Raw genomic sequence first — 20,400 nt, 5'->3', positions numbered from 1 at the left:
GATCATCTTTAGATGAAGAGCTCTGTGTATCTGAGTGTTAACCCACCCACCACCACCCCACAAACACACACACAGAGTAGAATTTTAGCCATAGAACACTAAATTTTGGAAGGTGTGTGTGTGTGTGTGTGTGTGTGTGTGTGTGTGTGTGTGTGTGTGTGTGTGTGTGTGTGTGTGAGAGAGAGAAAGATTTTCACTGGGGGTTTTTTTGGGGGTTTTTTTCTTCTGTAAAAAATGTTACCTGCTAAATTGTCCTAATTGTTTTCTTCCTGAATGGCAAAAGGACCTTTTGATCCTGCTGTGTGTGTGTGTGTGTGTGTGTGTGTGTGGAGAGAGAGATTTAAAAAAGCAGGACACAGTTACAGCTCAGATGTGGGTGTATATCTTCAGGATAATCATCCAAGTCATTTCATGTAATAAATGGAAAGCTAAAAGCTTTGCATATCTTTATTTTAGTGTCAGACACAAATAAAAAAAGTTAATATTTCCCATAATATTAAACAGACTAAAAACATTTCAGTTACATAACTTTTTCTTTGGTTCTAAATGAGCATGTTTTCATTTGTATGTTTTATTGAAAACGTTAACGCCTCGGGTTTATTCTCTTGTGAATGTCGCATTTCCGAGGGTTGTGAAAGCGTCCGTTTTCCTAACGTTGTGATAAATAGGCTTCACTGTATTCCAACGGGGCGCCCCTCCTGGCCAATCAGTGTGTCTGCAGCAGCTTCGACACCACCCCCCAGCGGCCGCACAGGCGCACTGAGCTTCCAACTGCCATTTTGTGGCAGAAGCTACTCTGCTAAAGCAGGAGAAGGATTAAAACAAACTGCGAAGAAGCCCGCATTTTTCCCTAGTCGGCTAAACTTTGTAGCACAGACTCTGTGCTTTCCGCCGAGTTAAGCAGAAGGAGAAACAGACTAAAAGAGGTAAAGTATCACTACTTTTCACATAAGGGGGGAGTTTGCAGGATCTTTAATCGGCCTCTAGGTGTCACGATGGGGCTCTGGGTCCGGGCAGCTCGTCGGAGAGTGTTTGTCTCCCTCTATCGTTATTGAAAACCCTGTCAAAATATGCTTAAAAACACAAGTTACAATAAATATGTATACATCCAGTTGTATTTCGTACGTATTTGTTAGAATATAGTCGAAGACATGTTGTGAATACTCCGTCGATTTGGTTGGAGAGTTTAGGCCAAGGCGTCCATTTTCTCGCTTCTTTGTTTCCCATTTTTGCTACCTTGACGACATCGAACTGGCGGGTTTAAGTTAGTTAACGTTAGCTTGTTTGCATTAATATAAAGTGTAACCCAGACAATCTTACAAGCACGAAATAATTGTTGCGACATTGGCGTCGTTTTGGGTGATCCTGTTCACGTTACTTTGAGCTTTAGCGTGTTGCATAACGTTTAATCAAATCTATATTTGGGGAAAAAGAAGCGAGATAGCTACTAGCGTTGGTTAGCAGTCACCGTTAGCAAAGCTAACAGGATCACGTCGACCTGACAGGCTTGAGGCCCTCTGTACCCAACGCCCTTAATACGTCTGAATGTTTCGAAGCAACGGAGTCTCGAAACGTGACCCTAACCAAGGTTTTACTCAGCACTTTCCTGACGCATCTGAAATACTGGAACCAAACTGATTATTGTGGCCCCTCGTTGCAAAGTACACACACGGAAACGCCAACTCCGAGGCAAGTGCGGGAGAGTGACGAAGCATTCACAGCAGAACGATCTTTGGCGTTCTCGAAGATCAGATGAGCATTTAGCGTTCTCCCAGCCGTCTTCCATTATTGAATGTTGCACCTCTCTCCTTTTTAGCCCATCACGACGTGCTCTGAATTGTCGGGTGTTGTTACACCCGTTGCCAGTTCGTCGCTTATTCTAAGCCCACCTAGAGCCTCATAGCCACAGATATATATTACAGCAGAGAGCTCCCTCTACGACTCGGCTTGGAGAGCTACAAAAATACAGCTATATAAATGCATTGAAAGGGGACGACAACTGACTGCTCCGCTCCGAGTGATTGCTGTTTTGTGGTAAATTTGTTCTGCTGTAAATGGAAGGATGTATGAAGGCCTTTGCCAGAGCCTCTCCAGTTTCCCACATTTAGCAAATAAAGACAAATGTGTCGAATCTCACAAACACATTTCAGGGATTGCCAGTATTCTAAAATCACATTGGGGTTATGGTGTGTGTAAGAGTAGTTACACAGCCACTACTTCATCTCAAGTGTATATATATATATATATATATATATATATATATAAATGCATACACATCTCTAAATGTGTGGTGTTTTAAGGGTGAAAAGGGTGAATTTTTAGCACAGTATTCAGATCTAGGCACATATCATTTCTTGAGCTACTAATGCAATTTTCTCTGGACTGTGTGGTGTGTAAAATGTCAGCATATTTCAAAGCTGATTGTTAGATCTCACCCTTTGTGTACAGTTAAGGGTTTTGCTCAAGTTAAACAATTAGCAGTGATGGTGTCAGTTTTGTTTTTCTTCATTGTTAATAAAGTCTAGTCTTATAGAAGAATGGGGGAGGGGGGGTTAGTGCAGATTTAATGAGTCTGTTAGTACAAATTCAGCCTACCCTGAAACATACTGATTTATTCAGGCTAGTACTGGTAAATAAAAGATTTCAAGGGGGGGAAACCAGCAAATGGCAGTAATCATATATCGCTGATCCTTTATTCTAAGATATTTTTTAAACCTCTTTATATCAGATTTCACCATGATGTGGAACACTACATAGTTTTTAATGTTGTAGTGTGATCTTGCAGCGGCAGAGAGAAAAATACATGCTGAATGTAGACACTTTTAGTGCGAAACTTCTTTTTTTTTTTTTCCATTCATAGTACTCCTTCAGGTCCACAACCCTTTTCCCTGCGTTATGATGCAGTTTAAGTCACTGCTTGTGAATGTGCACGGAATACATAAGCATATAGTGCTGCTGTGTAATATATCCCTCTCCTGTCCTTCAGGTTGGCAGGGACAGTCAGGTAGCAGGCATTTGATCGAGCACAGCTCAGGGCTTTCAGCAGCAAAAAAAAGGAGATCTCTGATACAAGAACCCTGCAGACTGCAGCCTAGTCGGCAAAGTCATGTTTAAGTCATTATCCTTTCTATTCCAGGTAACAGCTGTAGTGTTAAGAAAAAGTTGAGCCTTATAAGTTTCACTTTGTTCCCATTCTGAGAGTACAGCTTGATAGTGGCAGCATGGTGTTTGTTTTACATTTTAATATTATCCAGAATCTTAATATTGTACATATCCGGTTCACTAGTTAATGATATGAAATATTTGAATAATCTGTTTTTCATATTTTCATAAGTTCTGAAAGTAGATGCTATGCATACAGAAATCATGTTTTTATGTGCAATAATCCTCAGTATCAATAGAAATGGGAGAACGTTAAATCAGAAAAATGTCATGTTTTGAGATGGAAGTTTAACATGCTGGTGAACAGATACATGATCAAACTGTAACCGGCTACTGATTAGTTTCTTCTCCTTTGGTTTTTATATGGTCATAGTTTAGTCAACTTCTTGTGTTCAGTTGTAAGACTGTATACTGCTGTCCTAGACAAAATATGGCCCCACACTGCTAGAAAATGTTTGTTTCCACAACACAATATTTCAGTTCCTACCCAGCATGGACGGGAGGCCAACAGATGGTGTAGGGGTTGTGGATGTCCCCACCAAAGAGTTTCCGTCCATCCAAGCTGTTCACAGCCAGGATGCCATGGTGGCGGATCTCCTTCAGCAAGCAGCTGAGGCTGGGGGTGTGGTGGAGGGACAAGCTGGAGTTGTCGTAGAACAAGGTTCTTACTCATTTCATATGTAATTTTACCGTTTAGCTGTTAAAAAATTTTAAAAAAGTATTCATTTGTAATGTAAACGGGGACATTTTGACATTAAAACAGTCAAAGGTTTTATCCAACAGGTCTGTTTTATCCAACAGGTCACGGGGAAGGAATGGCAGCAGCCACTCAATCCCAGCAACAGCTAATGGAAGGAGTTGGTGTGGAAGGTGGCACAGGTGTTGAAATGATGGTTATGGACTCATTGGATCCCACCCTGTTGCAGATGAAAACTGAGGTGAGTTACAGTTACATTATTTTGATTTAATAGTTATTTAAACTTAGAAGAAAAATGAAAATATTATGTTTTGATGTCACTTTAGTTTTAGATATGACATTTATTGAATTTAGAGTACCAAGCATGCCTTCCAGAATATGCATCTTTACCACAGTGCTCATTATTATACATAATTGTAGGTAATAGATGCTGCAGTGGGAGGATCATCAGCTGCGGTGGGTGTGGTCGGAGGTGTACCAGGTGGTGCTCACCAAGCTACTGTGACAACTGTGGATCAAACGCAGATAATCACCCTACAGGTACTTTTTTTCCATTTCATATTTGTTTTTTGTTTTTCTTGTTTGTTTTTGTTTGGGTTTTTTTGGGGTTTTTTTTTTACTTTTATCCATTTGTGGTGTCAACGAAGCCAGTAGACTTTTAATATAGTTTTAATGAAGTTTATGTTTTCTATTAGTTAATGTTGTCTATTAGTTTCAGTAGAGTGCTGGTTACACAGTTGAGCAGGTGACACATATTCCTAAAACTAATGCAGGCCTGTCTATCCCAAGGCCATTTACTCTTAGCACTTCTCTCAACATTCCCGCCTCTCTCCACTGTTCTATCAAATAAGGCAAACCCACCCCCCCAGATTGGTGTGTGTGTGTAAAATCTCACTACTCTGTTGAATCAGAAGGCATGATTTCTGTTGTCCTGTCCTCAGGTGGTGAACATGGAGGAGCAAGCCGCGTTGGGCTTGGGGGAGCTACAGCTGGTTCAGGTGCCTGTTTCAGCCACTACTGTAGAGGCGCTTCAACAGGGCAATTTTGTAGACACTACTGCAATGCCTAAAGATGGAGACCCAGTTATCTGTCACACCCTTCCACTGCCTGAAGGCTTTCAGGTACACAGATGTACAGCTGTAAACTCATGCATGACATTTGAAAATTATATATGTACTATAGTCAAAGGTTTAATTTTTTTAGTCGTTTAATGTTAAAAATGATTAGTGTATATTCTTTAGGTCAGGCTCAGAAGCCTTTGTGTAAGAGCTGCTGCAAAGCTTTGGTCTAAATTGAATGTCACATTAATGTAAAGGCCACAGCAGGTCAAACACACCTTGTAAGAACACTTATTTATCACTTGATGTGTCATTTATACAAGCAAGCATTGGGCGAAATTATTCTTATTATTAATTTTTTTTTTTTTTTTTATGTGTTTTTTCACACTAGCCAACCATTGTGACCTTTCTTCACATTCCAAAAATTCAGTTTGTATCTATTTGGTTAGATCATCCGTGCCCATAGGTGATCATTAGCTAGGCTGCAGTTTATAAGTTGCTGAGAACAGTCTGCCAGCAACTAGACAAGAAGCTTATCTTACCAACTCGGGAAAACATGGTGCAGAGTCAGCAGAATTACAGCAGTCTCAGATAACCTAAAAATATTGTATCTAATAGTAGTGTTGCAAGAAATGATACTAATCAATATTGAAAATTACTATTGAATCAGATACTTTTTTACCACAGTATCAGTACCAACATTGTTGTTGCTTACTTGACCCAAAAATAATTGTTTTAATCTTTTATTGTGACAACCTTAACTATGTGAGATATTTTAAAAGCAACTAACACAAGAGAAAAGTTGAATTTAAAAGGGCAAGGTTAATATTCTCTGATTTTTAGGCACATTAGTATATGTGAGGGGGCAAACTCCTCAAGATGGGTGGTGACCATTGTGGGCATTTAGAAGTCGGCCATCTTGGATACATCTTTTGTTTTTCAATAGGAAGAGGGCCATGTGACACATCAAACTTATTGGTAATGTCACAAGAAAAACAATGGTGTGCTTGGTTTCAACGTAGCTTTATTCTTTCAAGAGTTATTTACAAGTTTCTGACCACTTATTAAATGTATTCAGTGTTCTGCCCATTGTGTTGGATTGTCAATGCAACCCTATTCTCCCACTCTTCACACACTGATAGCAACACCGCAGGAGAAATGCCAGTACAGGCATCCAGTATCCGTAGTTTCAGGTGCTGCACATCTCGTATCTTCACACCATAGACAATTGCCTTCAGATGACCCCAAAGATAAAAGTCTAAGGGGGTCAGATCGGGAGACGTTGGGGCCCAGTCAACTGGCCCACGACGACCAATCCACTTTCCAGGAAACTGTTCATCTAGGAATGCTCGGACTTGGCACCCATAATGTGGTGGTGCACCATCTTGCTGGGAAAACTCAGGGAACGTGCCAGCTTCAGTGCATAAAGAGGGAAACACATCATCATGTAGCAATTTCAAATATCCAGTGGCCTTGAGGTTTCCATTGATGAAGAATGGACCCACTATCGTTGTACCCCATATACCACACCAAACAATCACTTTTGTTGTTCCAACAGTCTTGGAGGGATCCATCCAATGTGGGTTAGTGTCAGACCAATAGCAGTGGTTTTGTTTGTTAACTTCATCATTCACATAAAAGTTTGCCTCATCACTGAACAAAATCTTCTGCGTGAACTGAGGGTCCTGTTCCAATTTTTGTTTTGCCCATTCTGCAGATTCTGTGCACCGATCTGGGTCATCCTCGTTGGGATGCTGCATTAGCTGGAGTTTGTAAGGGTGCCATTTGTGAGTAGCTAATATCCACTGAAGGGATGTTGGACTAATGCCACTCTCCAGTGACATGCGGCGAGTGCTACGCTGTGGGCTCTTGCTGAATGAAGCTAGGACAGCCACTGATGTTTCTTCATTAGTGACAGTTTTCTTGCGTCCACATTTTGGCAAATCCAACACTGAACCAGTTTCACGAAACTTAGCAAGCAGTTTGCTAACTGTAGCGTGGGAGATGGGTGGTCTCGTAGGGTGTCTTGCATTGAAATCTGCTGCAATGACCCGGTTACTGCGTTCACCAGATATCAACACAATTTCAATCCAATCCTCACGTGTTAACCTCTTCGACATGTCAATGGCTGTGAACAAAGAGAAACTTGTAAATAACTCATGAAAGAATAAAGTTACGTTGAAACCAAGCACACCATTGTTTTTCTTGTGACATTACCAATAAGTTTGATGTGTCACATGGCCCTCTTCCTATTGAAAAAAACAAAAGTTGTATCCAAGATGGCCACCATGGTCACCACCCATCATGAGGAGTTTGCCCCCTCACATATACTAATGTGCCACAAACAGGACTTTAATATCACCAACCATTCCCATGTTATTATGGTGTATCCATATAAATGGCCCGCCCTGTAGAAAGTTCTAACATATAAAGAACTGAAGTGATCAGTGTCTTTAAAAACAATCAAGTGTCCTCTTCGGGTCTGGGTGTCATTAAACTTCCAGTTTGGGTGATATGACAGTAGGAGCATAAAGTTTGAGCTCCTGATCCTTTAGGGAAAAATACGTCATATATGTAAACCTACTTTAACTAGAAAAATTTGCATTTCCTGCGAAAATGCAGTGTGGATGCTTAAAGCTGAAGCTGTATGCAAAAACTAGCTGAAAAAGCTGAAAAGTTGCAGAAATTGTAAAAACTTTGCAGAAGCAAAAGAAGTTTGCTAAAATGGAATAACTTAGCAGAACTGCAATATCTTAGAGGAAACATAATACTTGGCAGAGATACAATAGCATAGCAGAATTTAGCAGAAATATTGTAACTTACCAGAAACATGATAACTTCTCAAAAATACAAGAATTTAGGAGAAATAGTATAAGATAACAGAAAGAATATATTTAGCCAAAAATACTTAAACATTACAGAAACACTATGATTTAGAAAAATAGTACAACAGAGCAGAAATATTGTGATTTACCAGAGACACTGTGATGAACTATGAATATTGTAATTTTAAATTAAGACTATGTTTTAGCACAAATATTATAATTTGGCAGAAATACTATAATTTAGCAGAAATACTATATTAAGCACAAATCCCATAAAAAGCAGAAATACTGTACTATGATTTAGTAGAAAAACTATAATTAATCAGAAATACTACATTTAGCAGAAATACTATATTAAGCACAAATCTTATAAAAAGCAGAAATACTATATTAAGCACAAATCCTATAAAAGCAGAAATAGTATATTAAGCACAAATCTTATAAAATAGCAGAAATAGTATGATTTAGCACAATAGTAATAAGTTAAACAGAAAAATTGGAAAAGCAAAATGGACAGCTGAAAAAATGCTGAACATGCTGAGGTTCCCTCAAATATACTAGTTAAATGACAAAAATCTGCAAAAAAATTTATGACAGCCACACAATTACAAATATGTACACATGAGGAAACACACATGCACAGAGAGACACACACACAAGATCCAATTCAGTCAAACAGTCTAAATATATTGAATTCGAATCTTACAATGAGATCATCCCATTAAAAGGCTTTCTCTCTCTCTCTCTGTCACAAACACACACACACGCACACACAAACACACACAGACAGACACAGAGGGAGAGAGCTGCCGAATTTAAATCCACCAATCCGAGTGGCTGTTTACGTTTTCCCGCCAAAAAAGGTGCATCTTTTTACACACGCAGCACAGAGAGGCACAGGATTATTGCAGTCTATTTCTCATAGTGACGACTCCCCTCAAACAAATGACCATAATTTCCTAACCGTAGGGGCTAGAGCGGTCATTCTTACACCGTTTTGTTCAGAAGAGATGGGGGAATCTTCCAGTGTTTACAATTTATCATTAACATATGAATTTTTAGAGATATATGACATGGATGACTTATTGACTTAGAAGCCACGAATTCCCCAATATGCAAATTTGAATGGCTGAGGCCACATATATGATTGGCTGGCTGGGAAGCCGTGCAGGCCCTGATTTGTGGATTTGAATTCCTCAGCCCTGATATGATTGGCTGGCTTAGAAGCCATGAAGGCCCCAATATGCAAATTTGAATGCCTCAGGACACATATATGATTGGCTGGGAAGCCGTGCAGGCCCTGATTTGAAAATTCTAATGTCTCAGTCCTCACAGAGGATTGGCTGCCTGGGGACCTGGCAGAAATATATAGAAATACTATGATTAAGCATAAATACTACATTTAGTAGAAATACTATGTTTTAGCACAAATACTATAAAAAGCAGAAATACTATATTAAGCACAAATCCTATAAAAAGCAGAAATACTATATTAGGCACAAATAGTATAAAAAGCAGAAATACTATAATTTAGCAGAAATACTATGTTAGGCACAAATCCTATAAAAAGAATAAATACTATAATTTAGCAGAAATACTATATTAGTCACAAATCTTATGAAAAGCAGAAATAGTATGATTTAGCAGAAATACTGTATTTAGCACAAGTACCGAAAAGTACCAGAAATACTATGATTTAGCAGAATAGTAATAACTTACAAAATTACAAATATGGAGGCATATTGAAACAGAAATGCACAGAGGGACACACAAACACAGGCTCTAATCCAGTCAACCAGTCTAACTATATTCAATTTAAATCCTACAATGACATGCTGCCAAATAAGGGCAGGGTCCTCTCTCTCCCACTAAACACACACACACACAGACACAGAGGGAGAGAGCTGCCGAATTTAAATCCACCAATCAGAGTGGCTGTTTACGTTTTCCCGCCAAAACAGGTGCATCTTTTTACACACGCAGCACAGAGAGGCACAGGATTATTGCAGCCTATTTCTCATAGTGAGGACTCCCCTCAAACAAATGACCATAATTTCCTAACCGTAGGGGCTAGAGCGGTCATTCTTACACCGTTTTGTTCAGAAGAGATGGGGGAATCTTCCAGTGTTAACAATTTATCATTAAAATATGAATTATTAAAGATATTTTACTTCTAATGCACCATAACTGAGTAGAGCGAAGCAAAAACTGCCTTGACTTGCCCTCAAACAACGCTTTCTAACTCTAAATCTATTTGGAGTATCGATATCATTCTTTCACCGTAAGAGACAGCAGGCTTTGGTGAACAATCATGGAAATTTTCAGGTCTCTGTGGAAATCCAACAAAAAGTTATGACGAGAGAAAAAAGTGGTTCATTTCCACAGTTTCAAAGCTGAAGAAATATGAGCGAGGGACAAATTTCCTACCCTCAAACAAACGTAATTCATGGCCAAATGGTAATAGGTGAGAAAACAATTCTTGAATTGTGAGCGTCAGGAGTGTCTGAAGATATACCGGGACAAGCCTCATGTCTTAACTTTGCTTCGTTAAGGAGATATGACGATTCGAATATGCCTCTCATTACAGAAATCCAGCGGTGATTTTGAACAAGCTCTCCATTCACTTTATATGGAGAGGTTTTCTGACATTGTGTTGGTCTGAGGAGATTTGCCAAAATTCTATAAATCCCACAACAATGATAGTGACATTTTCTGAAAGCCAGCAAAAATACCTACATTTTGATGTATAATTTGTGGAAGTTGAGTGAAAATTGAGCAAGTAGCAAACAGTTGTTCGGACATGAAGAGAAGACTGCAAAACCTTCAGTGACACACTGGAAGCCAAGAGCATAGCAACGATAACAACGCATGTATTTTGTGAAAAATCACAATTTTGCAACTCAAAACTTTAAGAGGCATAAAAGTAAAACAGTAAAAGATTTGAAAAAGCTGAATCATACCTGAATAGCCCAATATTTTGTGAACATTTTAAAGTTTGAATGGTTGTTCTAGGTGAAAGTATGAGGAAGTAGTTAAGTTTCAAAAACAAGCAAAATTCAGCAGAATTTTGGAAGTTTCCCATTCATTTCAATGGGACAAATTAAAGGAAAAAAGCTTAATATTTTAAAAAGTATAATAGCAAAAAATAGCAAAAGTCATAGCGATCATTAGCAGAAATAGCAGAATAGTTTATGCTTAAAGCATCCACACAATAATAAAGAATAAAGAGAAACAGGAACTCAATAGTGTGGATGCTTAAAGCATCCACACAACTAGTTGACCACTGAACTCAAGAGATGGTATCACTATGCTGAAAGGAAGGCATACAAGAGTGTCCCACTTCAAGATAAAGGCCCTATTTGTGTGGGAAGAAGACCCTGATGAGAGCCACTTGGGGATGGAGGAACAGGATACTAGCAACTCAACTAATGTTCAAACCATCCTCAAAGAGTTAAGAGACTTCTGCCATGAAAACAGTACTGAACTCTGTGAAATTAAAGGTAAAATTGTAAAAATGAGCAAGGGAATGGACCACACTGAAAAAAGAATTACAGAAGCAGAAGAAAGAATATTGATACCCATGCTAGCTGGCTGGAAGCCAGGTTAATGACCAAGAAGGAAGGTCGAGTTGTGAAAGAATTCACAGAATAGAAGAAAACTTGCCCAATGTAGCTGCTTTTGTAGAAAATGCATTGAGGGAGAAGTTGGCTATTTCACATGCTATGGAGCTGGGAATGGAGAGCGCTCACCACTCTGTCGCTCTGAAGCTGCCATGTGCTGCCCCTCAGTGATCCATAGTGGCCAAGTTTGGCAGCTTCAAGGTAAAGGAAGAAGTTTCAAAATTGTCTGGCAGAAAAAAGGGGTTTGTTTTTCAAGACAGGAAGGTTTTCTTGGAACATGATCATGCACCAGAAGTGCTTAGAGAGAAGAAAGTGAAGTCTTTCAAGAGCTCGACAGGTGGTTTTGCTGTTTTATTTGGCAGGGCAAAGGACCCAAGATTAAACTTAAGACCCTGCAAGTGGCTAAAGACAAAGAACGTCTTTTCCTGCCAAATACTAGAGATTAGTTTAGGGCAGTACAGATCACAACCTTGACGAACATGTGTAACTCAGTCTGCACAGCACAGTGGAAGGAGATGGAAATATAAAGTCATATTCCATTACAGAACCTGCTCCACCTTAATGAATCCAACCCCTGGATATAAACATCTCTTAGGACTTAGTTCAGTGTGGTGAGAGAGAAGCAACCCAAAGAACTCTATAGACCGATACACTAGATAATATACGACCCTGAATTCAGCCCAAATAAAACTGATAGTTGATTTAAGAATGATATAGATATAGGTTATAGGATAAAAGACATAGGTTTGGTTAAATAAAACATTTACTTAGTGGGACCACTTTTAAAATGCTTTGAAGATTTGAAAGAACAAGGATTGACAAATCAAGACTTCTATAGATTTTCACAAAAATCGACATTATATGGGAAATGCGTTTAAAAAGAAAGATGTTGAAGCAGATGTGTCAGTTGTTTTTAAAGGTTCTCTTAATGGCATATAAATCAATTCAAGGAATTCGATACATTTCTAAAATATACCAAGGATTACACAAATTGAAAGTGTAAAATCATAAGAGCTATAATGGAAAATGTGAAAAGGAGGGAAATTTTAAAATTGAACTGGAAACTTAGGAAGACATATCAGTACCAGTGGACTTCCTCTCTGTCCTTGAGAGAGTAACTTTCTCCACAGAGAATTAACTTGCTGAAGATCCTGTGGTGAAACAAAATGCAAACCACTTACATATTTTCTTGGCTTCCCAATGATCCTCCGGTACTGGACATACATTAGCAAGAAATTAGGAAAAAACATTTAACGTAGCAATTCTGTTATCATTTGAAACCTTATACTTTGGTTCCAATCTTCAAATTCTGGAGGGTGATGTAAAGAGGTAGTTGTTGAACGTTCTGCTGGTAAGCCAGTAAGAAAGCACTCACTAAAAAGTGGTTAACTATAGTTTCCCCTTTTAACTAAGATGCTGCTCACCTTTCTCTACTGGTTCATTAGTACTTAAGTTTTGGTGGGGTTTTTTTGCTTTCATTCTCTGTTTTGTTACTCTTGGTAATAATTTTGCACCAAAAGTGCATTTAACTCAATTGTAGTGCCTGTATGTTCTGAATAAAAACTTGAATAACACCCCCTGACTGAGCAGTTTGTGCCTTTTCATGTTTAGGTAGTTAAGGTTGGTGCTAATGGTGAGGTGGAGACTGTGGAACAGGAGGAGGAAGGAGCAGAAACGCAACCTGACGAGGAGGAAGATGAAGAGGTGGGTAACCAGCTTCTGGAAGAGGGGGAAGAGGAGCCTGTTCAGCCTCCAAATGACGACCCAACCTGGGCTAAGGACCCAGACTATCAGCCACCATCTGGAGTTGTTAAGAAGATCAAAAAGGTAAGAAAGGTGGTGGGATTGTTATTTTTGTAAATGCAGATTTAAGAGACTTTGCTGTACTGAAACTGAACTTGCTGTTTGTCCAGGGTAAAAAGAGTCGTCTGCGTTATGCTGAGGGAGACAAGGATATGGATGTCAGTGTCTATGACTTTGAGGAAGAACAGCAGGAGGGCCTTCTGTCTGAGGTCAATGCTGAGAAAGTGGTCGGCAACATGAAACCACCTAAACCTACCAAGATAAAGAAGAAGGGTAAGTAAAGGGCTTTTTCCATTAGCACCTACTCAGATTGATTTGACACCACTTGAGGCGGTACAACTCTGCTTCAGTTGTACATTAGTGTGTCATAGCTCCTAAATTGTGGAATGAATTACTTCCCCATGTTATGCCTTAAATCTCAAATTTATTCTGTGGTTTGTATGATTTGTATGTGTGGTGTATCTCTTAATTTATTGTTTAAACCTTTGTTTCATGTGCTTTATAAATACATTTAAATGGGTTTGGAGAATAGCACTGCACCAACCCAGCATAGCTGCATACTTATAACCACAGAAAGTTGAAATACACAGCATAGGAGGATCAGCTGGCTGTTTAGGCTACTGCAGCCATACACACCACTATGTTAGTGTGTGAATGAGATAAGATAAAATGACAACAGAAACCATTAATGAAAACTCGAGTGGCAATGTTACCAAACATAACAAGCCAGCAGATACAGCCTAAGGCTTAAAAAAAACCCCATTAATATCTAGGTTCCTGTACCTTACAGTAATATACAGGAACATGTGACAGAAAACAATTATTAAATCAAAACTAGCTTTACTTAGCAAACCTACCCTACAGCCATGTGGTTTTTTTTTTATTTGTTTGTTTGTTTTGTGCTGCAGTGATTTATATAAGTTCTTTAAAAATGATTCCCAAAATCTATATATGTACATGGGTTCATAATCCTGGTACTCTAGGGAATTGATATAGTAAGTTGGTTGCAAGGATCCATCTTTGTTATGCCAAACAAACTTAAACCTAGTCCAGATTATGCACATTGACTTAATGAGTCTTGTTTATTTGTCTTCTCTGATATAAATCAGCTCTGAACGATCAAAACAAAAGTGATCATACAACAAGAATATGAATAGAGATGTACAATCAGTCCTAACTTAATGGTTCAGCAGCTGTATTTAACTGTTGAAACTTAATATTGTAAGTTAACACTGTTTTAGTTAAAGACGCGTGTCCCGTAGATGCAGCTAGCCCCAAATGCATTGCATTGTTTTGCTATACAAACACTGTTACTGAATATGAAATCTTTCGATGTCTTTGTTGTTTGTTAGGAGTGAAGAAGACATTTCAGTGTGAGCTGTGTAGCTACACATGCCCTCGACGCTCCAACTTGGACAGGCACATGAAGAGCCACACAGATGAGAGACCTCACAAATGTCATTTGTGTGGAAGAGCTTTTAGGACAGTCACTTTGCTAAGAAACCATCTCAACACTCACACCGGTAAACATGAATCTGTGGTGTCATTAAAATGTACAACGTTGTACTGTGCTGATAGTTCAATATTTTTTTTTCACACAAGTATGCAAGGATTGCTTACATTTTATTTATGCAGGAACTCGTCCACACAAGTGTACAGACTGTGATATGGCTTTCGTGACTAGTGGAGAGCTGGTTCGCCATCGTCGCTACAAGCACACACACGAGAAACCCTTCAAATGCTCCATGTGTGACTATGCCAGTGTGGAGGCAAGTTTATCTATTGTCTGCTTTGTGTTCTTGGTGTTTAAGTGTTTACCAAAATGTAACTTTGTGTGTGACTGTTGTGTAGGTGAGCAAATTAAAGCGTCACATTCGTTCCCACACCGGCGAGCGTCCATTCCAGTGCAGTCTTTGCAGTTACGCTAGCAGAGACACTTACAAGCTGAAGAGACACATGAGGACACACTCAGGTAAAGCCGACACCTTAACTGCTCCTCTCCTGTGTGTTTAAAGAACTGAAGGGCAATGAAGTGTTTTCTTTGGTGCACAGCTTTATTGATTGTTTTCATGCGAAAGAATAATAAATTGCTTCCCAGACTAAATTACTCAAGTTAGAAATGGTACGGACTGCTAGTACCCAGTTACTCCAATATTGGCATATGGGCCTCTTTGAGAAATGAGAAAGAAATGAAAAACATGAAACTGTAAAACATTGTATGTGCTCAATCATCATTCTTAGGAGAGAAACCCTATGAGTGCTACATCTGCCATGCCCGATTCACCCAGAGTGGAACCATGAAGATGCACATTCTGCAGAAGCACACTGAAAATGTGGCCAAATTCCACTGTCCACACTGTGACACTGTCATTGCACGCAAAAGTGACTTGGGTAAAACACACTGTGTAAACACACAAACACACATGGTACTTTACTTTAACTTGCTGTTTCTGCCACCTAATTTACTCTCCTGTCATCTGTGTGCTATCTTAGGTGTCCATCTTCGTAAGCAACACTCATTCATTGAGACCGGAAAGAAATGTCGTTACTGTGACGCAGTTTTCCATGAGCGCTACGCTCTGATCCAGCACCAGAAGTCACATAAGAATGAGAAGAGGTTCAAATGTGACATGTGTGACTACTGCTGTCGCCAGGTCTGTAATACAACTGATATTGTGTGACAACCAGGTTTTTCATATTTGTAGTAATATTATTGTTTCAGTTTAGTCTCAAGTGTGAATCATCTACTCGTGTTTAAAAGTCTGAGAGTGAGTCTGGAAGCTGAAGGCTCTGCAGTTTGATAGTAGCAAACTGTACTGGGACAGTATGGTGTTATGATGGATAACCACTAAAACTGTTTTTGAGGCGTTACCCCAACAGGTCAGCATGTATGGACACCGAGAATGAGATGATGTAGGATTTCGTTTTCAGGAATTTCATTATAGGATTTTTTTCCCCCTCAATTCATACCATAGGTGCATGTACAAGGAGGCTGAGGGATCTAGCACCAGCAGCCACCAGTATTCTTGACTTCTCCAGTCATGGTGGACAAAGCTAAGAGTCTTAGCACAATGACAATACTAATTTAATACATCAATTAGGATATGAATTACCTTGATCACTGTATCGCTATTAACTTGACCATTATCGATTCCTGACGTCATCAGCACAACACTACACAGTGTAAATGAGACCATATGACCATACATTCAGCAGTCTGTCAACTATCTAACTGCTGGCCGTTATTGCATGCATGATATATGAAATAATATTTGCTGCTAACAGTGAAAACTGTGTTTTCATGTTGCTGTGTCCAGGAGCGCCACATGGTCATGCATCGCCGAACCCACACCGGAGAGAAACCATATGCCTGCAGCCAGTGTGAAAAGACCTTCAGACAGAAGCAGCTCCTGGACATGCACTTCAAACGCTACCATGACCCCAACTTTATCCCTGCCACCTTTGTTTGTCCCAAGTGTAACAAGACCTTCACCCGAAGGGTAAGATTACATGTGTTTTTAGCTGTCACACATGAAGTGAAAGCTAAGGGTCAACTCCTAGGCCAGCTAGTTACCTGCAAGTCACAACACAGACTGTTTACGGGTGTGTTTCTTTTAGAACACCATGGCTCGCCACGCGGAGAACTGCAGCGGTGAGGTGGAGGATGCTGAGAATGGAGCTACAATCCCAAAGAAAGGAAGAAGAGGAAGAAAGAGGAAGATGAGGAGCAGGAGAGATGATGATGATGACAGTGGTGAGACGTGGACGCCGTTTTGGGGTTTATACAGGGCTGTGTTTTTCTGTAACTATGTTCAACTAGATTGTTTTGTGTGTGTTCATTCAGATGAGGATCATGCTGAGCAGGATGATGATGAGGAAGAGGGTGAGGGTGAGGAAGAGTCATCACTTCTACAGGAAGAGGAGGACCCAGAAAGCATGGAGCTGGACCAGGCTCCAGCCGCCATTCCTGTACCAGCCCCCGATGAGCCACCAGTCAAGAGGAAACGAGGCCGCCCCCCCAAAAATGCCCCCAAGCCTCCAACACCCAGCAAGTCCGTTAGAGTTGCTACCAAAACAACTGCTTCTGGTGAGCATTAAAATACAAATTTAAAAAAGAAGTAATCTAAGAAGAGTAACCTCTATGAATAGTAAAGTGTCCTGCTCCAGCATTAACGGGCTTTCTTTTTTAACTGTAGTGTCTGTGACAAATTAGAAATGAATGTATGCCATATATGTTAGTGATTAATAACCGTAGAAGACGAGTACTCTAGTAAACGAACCTGTCGTTTTTGATAGTGCTATGGATAGTAAGAAATATGTCTGTTGTGCTTTTTAGCTGCTGCCATCATTCAAGTGGAGGATGAGAGCACTGGGGCAGTGGAGAACATCATAGTGAAGAAGGAGGAAGGTGATGCCTCTGCAGCGACTCCTCTGGAGCAGGGAGTGGCCCTCACTGTGGAGGGGGTGGGGCTTGATGAAGGGGTAGAGACTGTTGAGCTTCCTGTGAACGAAGAAACAGCGGCAGCTTCAGCCAACGGAGATTTGACACCAGAGATGATCCTTAGCATGATGGACCGGTGAACGTAACACAGAAACGCACATGTAGCCGGACTATGACTAAAATTACTGCATACTTCCCCATGGCCTTCATTTCGTGCTTCATCCAATGGCAGCCGTTCTGCTAAAATGGCTTCCGAATGCGACAGCAGGAGCAGTCGTGCACTAAGAGTAGAAGCTGCATGTATGTGTTTAAACACAATGTCTTCACATCCCCGTGTGTCAGCCTGTATGCCCATGTTTCAGGACTCTGTCACACATCCTTCCGTGACCCTTACTGTACACAGATAATGTCAAAGCTAAAACTGCTCTCTGCTGTTAAATGCTTTTTTCCAGTTTGAATGTCTTTTCAATGGCTCTAAGTGGATTTAGCTAATTATTCCTACCCAAAGCCACATCCTGTGCCAGTCTCTACCCACACACCCTCTCCATGTCTTTAATATGAGAACATTATTTGATGGAACTTTACATTCAAGTATTTTTTTTGTTTTTTTTAGAAGAAGAACTGTGAGATGTCCTGCTTGCAGTTCTTTACAACTATGCTGATTTTGCAAATTCCGTGTGTGTGAGTGTGTGTGAGAGAGTGTGTGTGAGAGAGTGTGTGTGAGAGTGTGTGTGTGAGAGAGAGAATGTAGCTTTTCCTAACAATGACATTATTGGTACTTTCAGATGCCATTTTTGCTTAGTTTTGTGATTTAAATTTTTTTTTTTTCCTAAAGCCACATGGTCACCATAGTGGTGTTATTAGTCAGCTGTTTGTACACTGAGTTAGCAGAATGAGTCTTCCTGTGAGTAGGCATGGGGTAAGTGTTGACATCAATAGAAGTGAGTGATGATAGTTTTTCAGCCTTCTTGTTAAACCTTGTTGTGAACTGAAACTAGCCCCCAGTCAACTTATGTAAACTAAAACGATGAGACGGCTCATAAATGAGTTTGGCCATATCACACACGCAGCCGAAACTTCAACTGTTTCACACATGGGAGATATTTGTCATTCATATGTCACTCAATGTTTCTCCTCCTGTCCACATTTTTGAAGGAAAGGGTCGTACACGTCTCATGAAACCCCGCTGGTTGGAGAAAATGTGGATAATCCTACTTATACAATATCGTATTATAGCAGTGGTTTTTGAACACCCCAAGCACTTCAGCTAATCCCAGTTCTTACTGTAACAGTCATTATGCATTTTGTAAATCAGTCGCTCAAACACGTTCTTCATCTACAATAATCAGTGAAAACTAGCTGTGGCGGATGGAGTGCATGTACATACACATTTTAACACCTTTGAATGTTTTTATTATCTGAACATGTGTTGGGAAAGAGACAGCAAGGCTTGCATGTATTTTTCTAAACCTGAGTGTCCTGAGCGAAGGGCCCTCACCATCATGCTTTCATTCTACAGATTAGCATATATACCCAAATCAACTGAATTGATTTCTGCCACCCCCGACTGTCTCTTGGTTAGCTTGTGTCTGCTGTGATGCATTACAGTTTAATTTTTGATCTTTCTGTAGTTGTCACTGTTTCTCTGCAGTTGGTTGAGTTCAATGCGTAGTGGGGCCAGTTTGACTTCTAGTGGACTGTAAGTTGTTGCTTGAAGACGGGTTTGTATCTAAAAACAGAAGTGACTTGGAACTCGTTTGTAGGGACAGAATGACCCTTGTGCAAATGCACTGTTCAACATACTGGATCTTATCTGGCCAAGTTGGTCCCCTGCCTTCGTCATCTCTGAGAGAAAGCTGCATTTAAGCCTCTGCGTTCAGTTCTTCATACATTTCAGTTTCTTCGTGTCTGCACACTCACACATTAGCCTTATTTTTGCAGTACATCAGTGGCTTTCAGCTATATGAACACTGAAAAGTAACTGCTAATGTAAGCTGTTTTCTGCCATTGCTGCACCATCCTCCACCATCAAGTTTTCCAGCTGGTAGTGCAGTGTGCATATCATATTTTAGGTTTTAGCTAAACTGCTTTACACTAAGACTGAACCAACTTGAGGTAATGGAAAAGCCCCATTGATAGAGCTGTTTGGCAAATTGCTACTTTTGTATTTCCATGTTGTCGTTCTCACTTCCACTCAGTTTCCAGGATTCCTCAAGATCCAAGTGTCAACAGATAATATGATTTGATTTCTCTGAAGACAGTTGAATTATGGATTATTACAGCCATAAGGTGACTTTAGCTCTTCTGTAATGTAAATGCCCAGTTGTGTAAAAAAATGAATCAGATTTGCACTGTACAGTTGTGGTCAGGCATCTTCCTGTGTAACAAGACAATGTTCAGTTACCTGATCTGTCATATTCATGTCCTGATGGAATGATTTGAGGTTATATGACTGTTCTGAAATCAGTGCGGGGTTTTGTTTTGTTTTTTTTCTTGTTGTTATTTGTTTGTTTTGGGGTTGTTTTGTTTTTTAAATTCCATATTGTTTGTTTTTGCAGAAAAATTGAGAAAATAGTTTTAAGATTAAGTGTCCCCATTTTAAGACCAAGAAAACAAATGTTTGTGATGTCATTTTTGAAAATGAGAAATTGTACAGATGATGAAAATTAAAATCATCTTAATGGGCTTATGACTGCTGCATAATTCTGTTCTTTAACTTAAACGTGTAGTTATTCAAAAAGGTGGGATTATAAAATACATTTGTGATCAGTTTACAAACACCAATGGGCATGAT

At 39.7% G+C, this 20,400-nt stretch overlaps 1 protein-coding gene across 3 annotated transcripts; it reads left to right on the top strand.

Annotated features, from left to right (window-relative positions):
• The first annotated feature begins 461 nt into the window (after nt 1-461).
• On the top strand, nt 462-20,298 carry ctcf (CCCTC-binding factor (zinc finger protein)). Of its 3 annotated transcripts, none has more exons than XM_082540586.1 (17): nt 462-926; nt 2,987-3,136; nt 3,643-3,823; nt 3,946-4,100; nt 4,280-4,399; nt 4,801-4,980; nt 12,974-13,189; nt 13,276-13,438; nt 14,518-14,688; nt 14,801-14,934; nt 15,017-15,137; nt 15,407-15,556; nt 15,659-15,819; nt 16,483-16,665; nt 16,784-16,919; nt 17,010-17,252; nt 17,502-20,298. In XM_082540586.1, exons 2-17 carry the CDS (start codon nt 3,107-3,109, stop codon nt 17,744-17,746), a joined length of 2,589 nt encoding a protein of 862 aa, XP_082396712.1. In that variant the 5' UTR covers nt 462-926; nt 2,987-3,106; the 3' UTR covers nt 17,747-20,298. The 3 variants fall into 3 exon arrangements, with proteins under 3 accessions (XP_082396712.1, XP_082396714.1, XP_082396713.1); XM_082540587.1 differs by having other exon boundaries at nt 464-926; nt 3,964-4,100; XM_082540588.1 differs by lacking the exon at nt 2,987-3,136 and having other exon boundaries at nt 463-926.
• The last annotated feature ends 102 nt before the right edge of the window (nt 20,299-20,400 follow it).

This window comes from Aulonocara stuartgranti (genome assembly GCF_965226115.1).
Source record: "Aulonocara stuartgranti genome assembly, chromosome: 7".
NCBI classification, from domain to species: domain Eukaryota; kingdom Metazoa; phylum Chordata; class Actinopteri; order Cichliformes; family Cichlidae; genus Aulonocara; species Aulonocara stuartgranti.
This window is presented reverse-complemented; position numbering and strand designations above follow the sequence as displayed.

Bases quoted from the DNA above. Each gene is read 5' to 3' on its own strand.
- ctcf (XM_082540586.1), top strand. From the start codon at position 3,107: ATGTTTAAGTCATTATCCTTTCTATTCCAG. The intron at 4,400-4,800 runs GTACTTTTTTTC...TCCTGTCCTCAG, and splicing joins CGCAGATAATCACCCTACAG to GTGGTGAACATGGAGGAGCA. The intron at 14,689-14,800 runs GTAAACATGAAT...TTATTTATGCAG, and splicing joins CCATCTCAACACTCACACCG to GAACTCGTCCACACAAGTGT.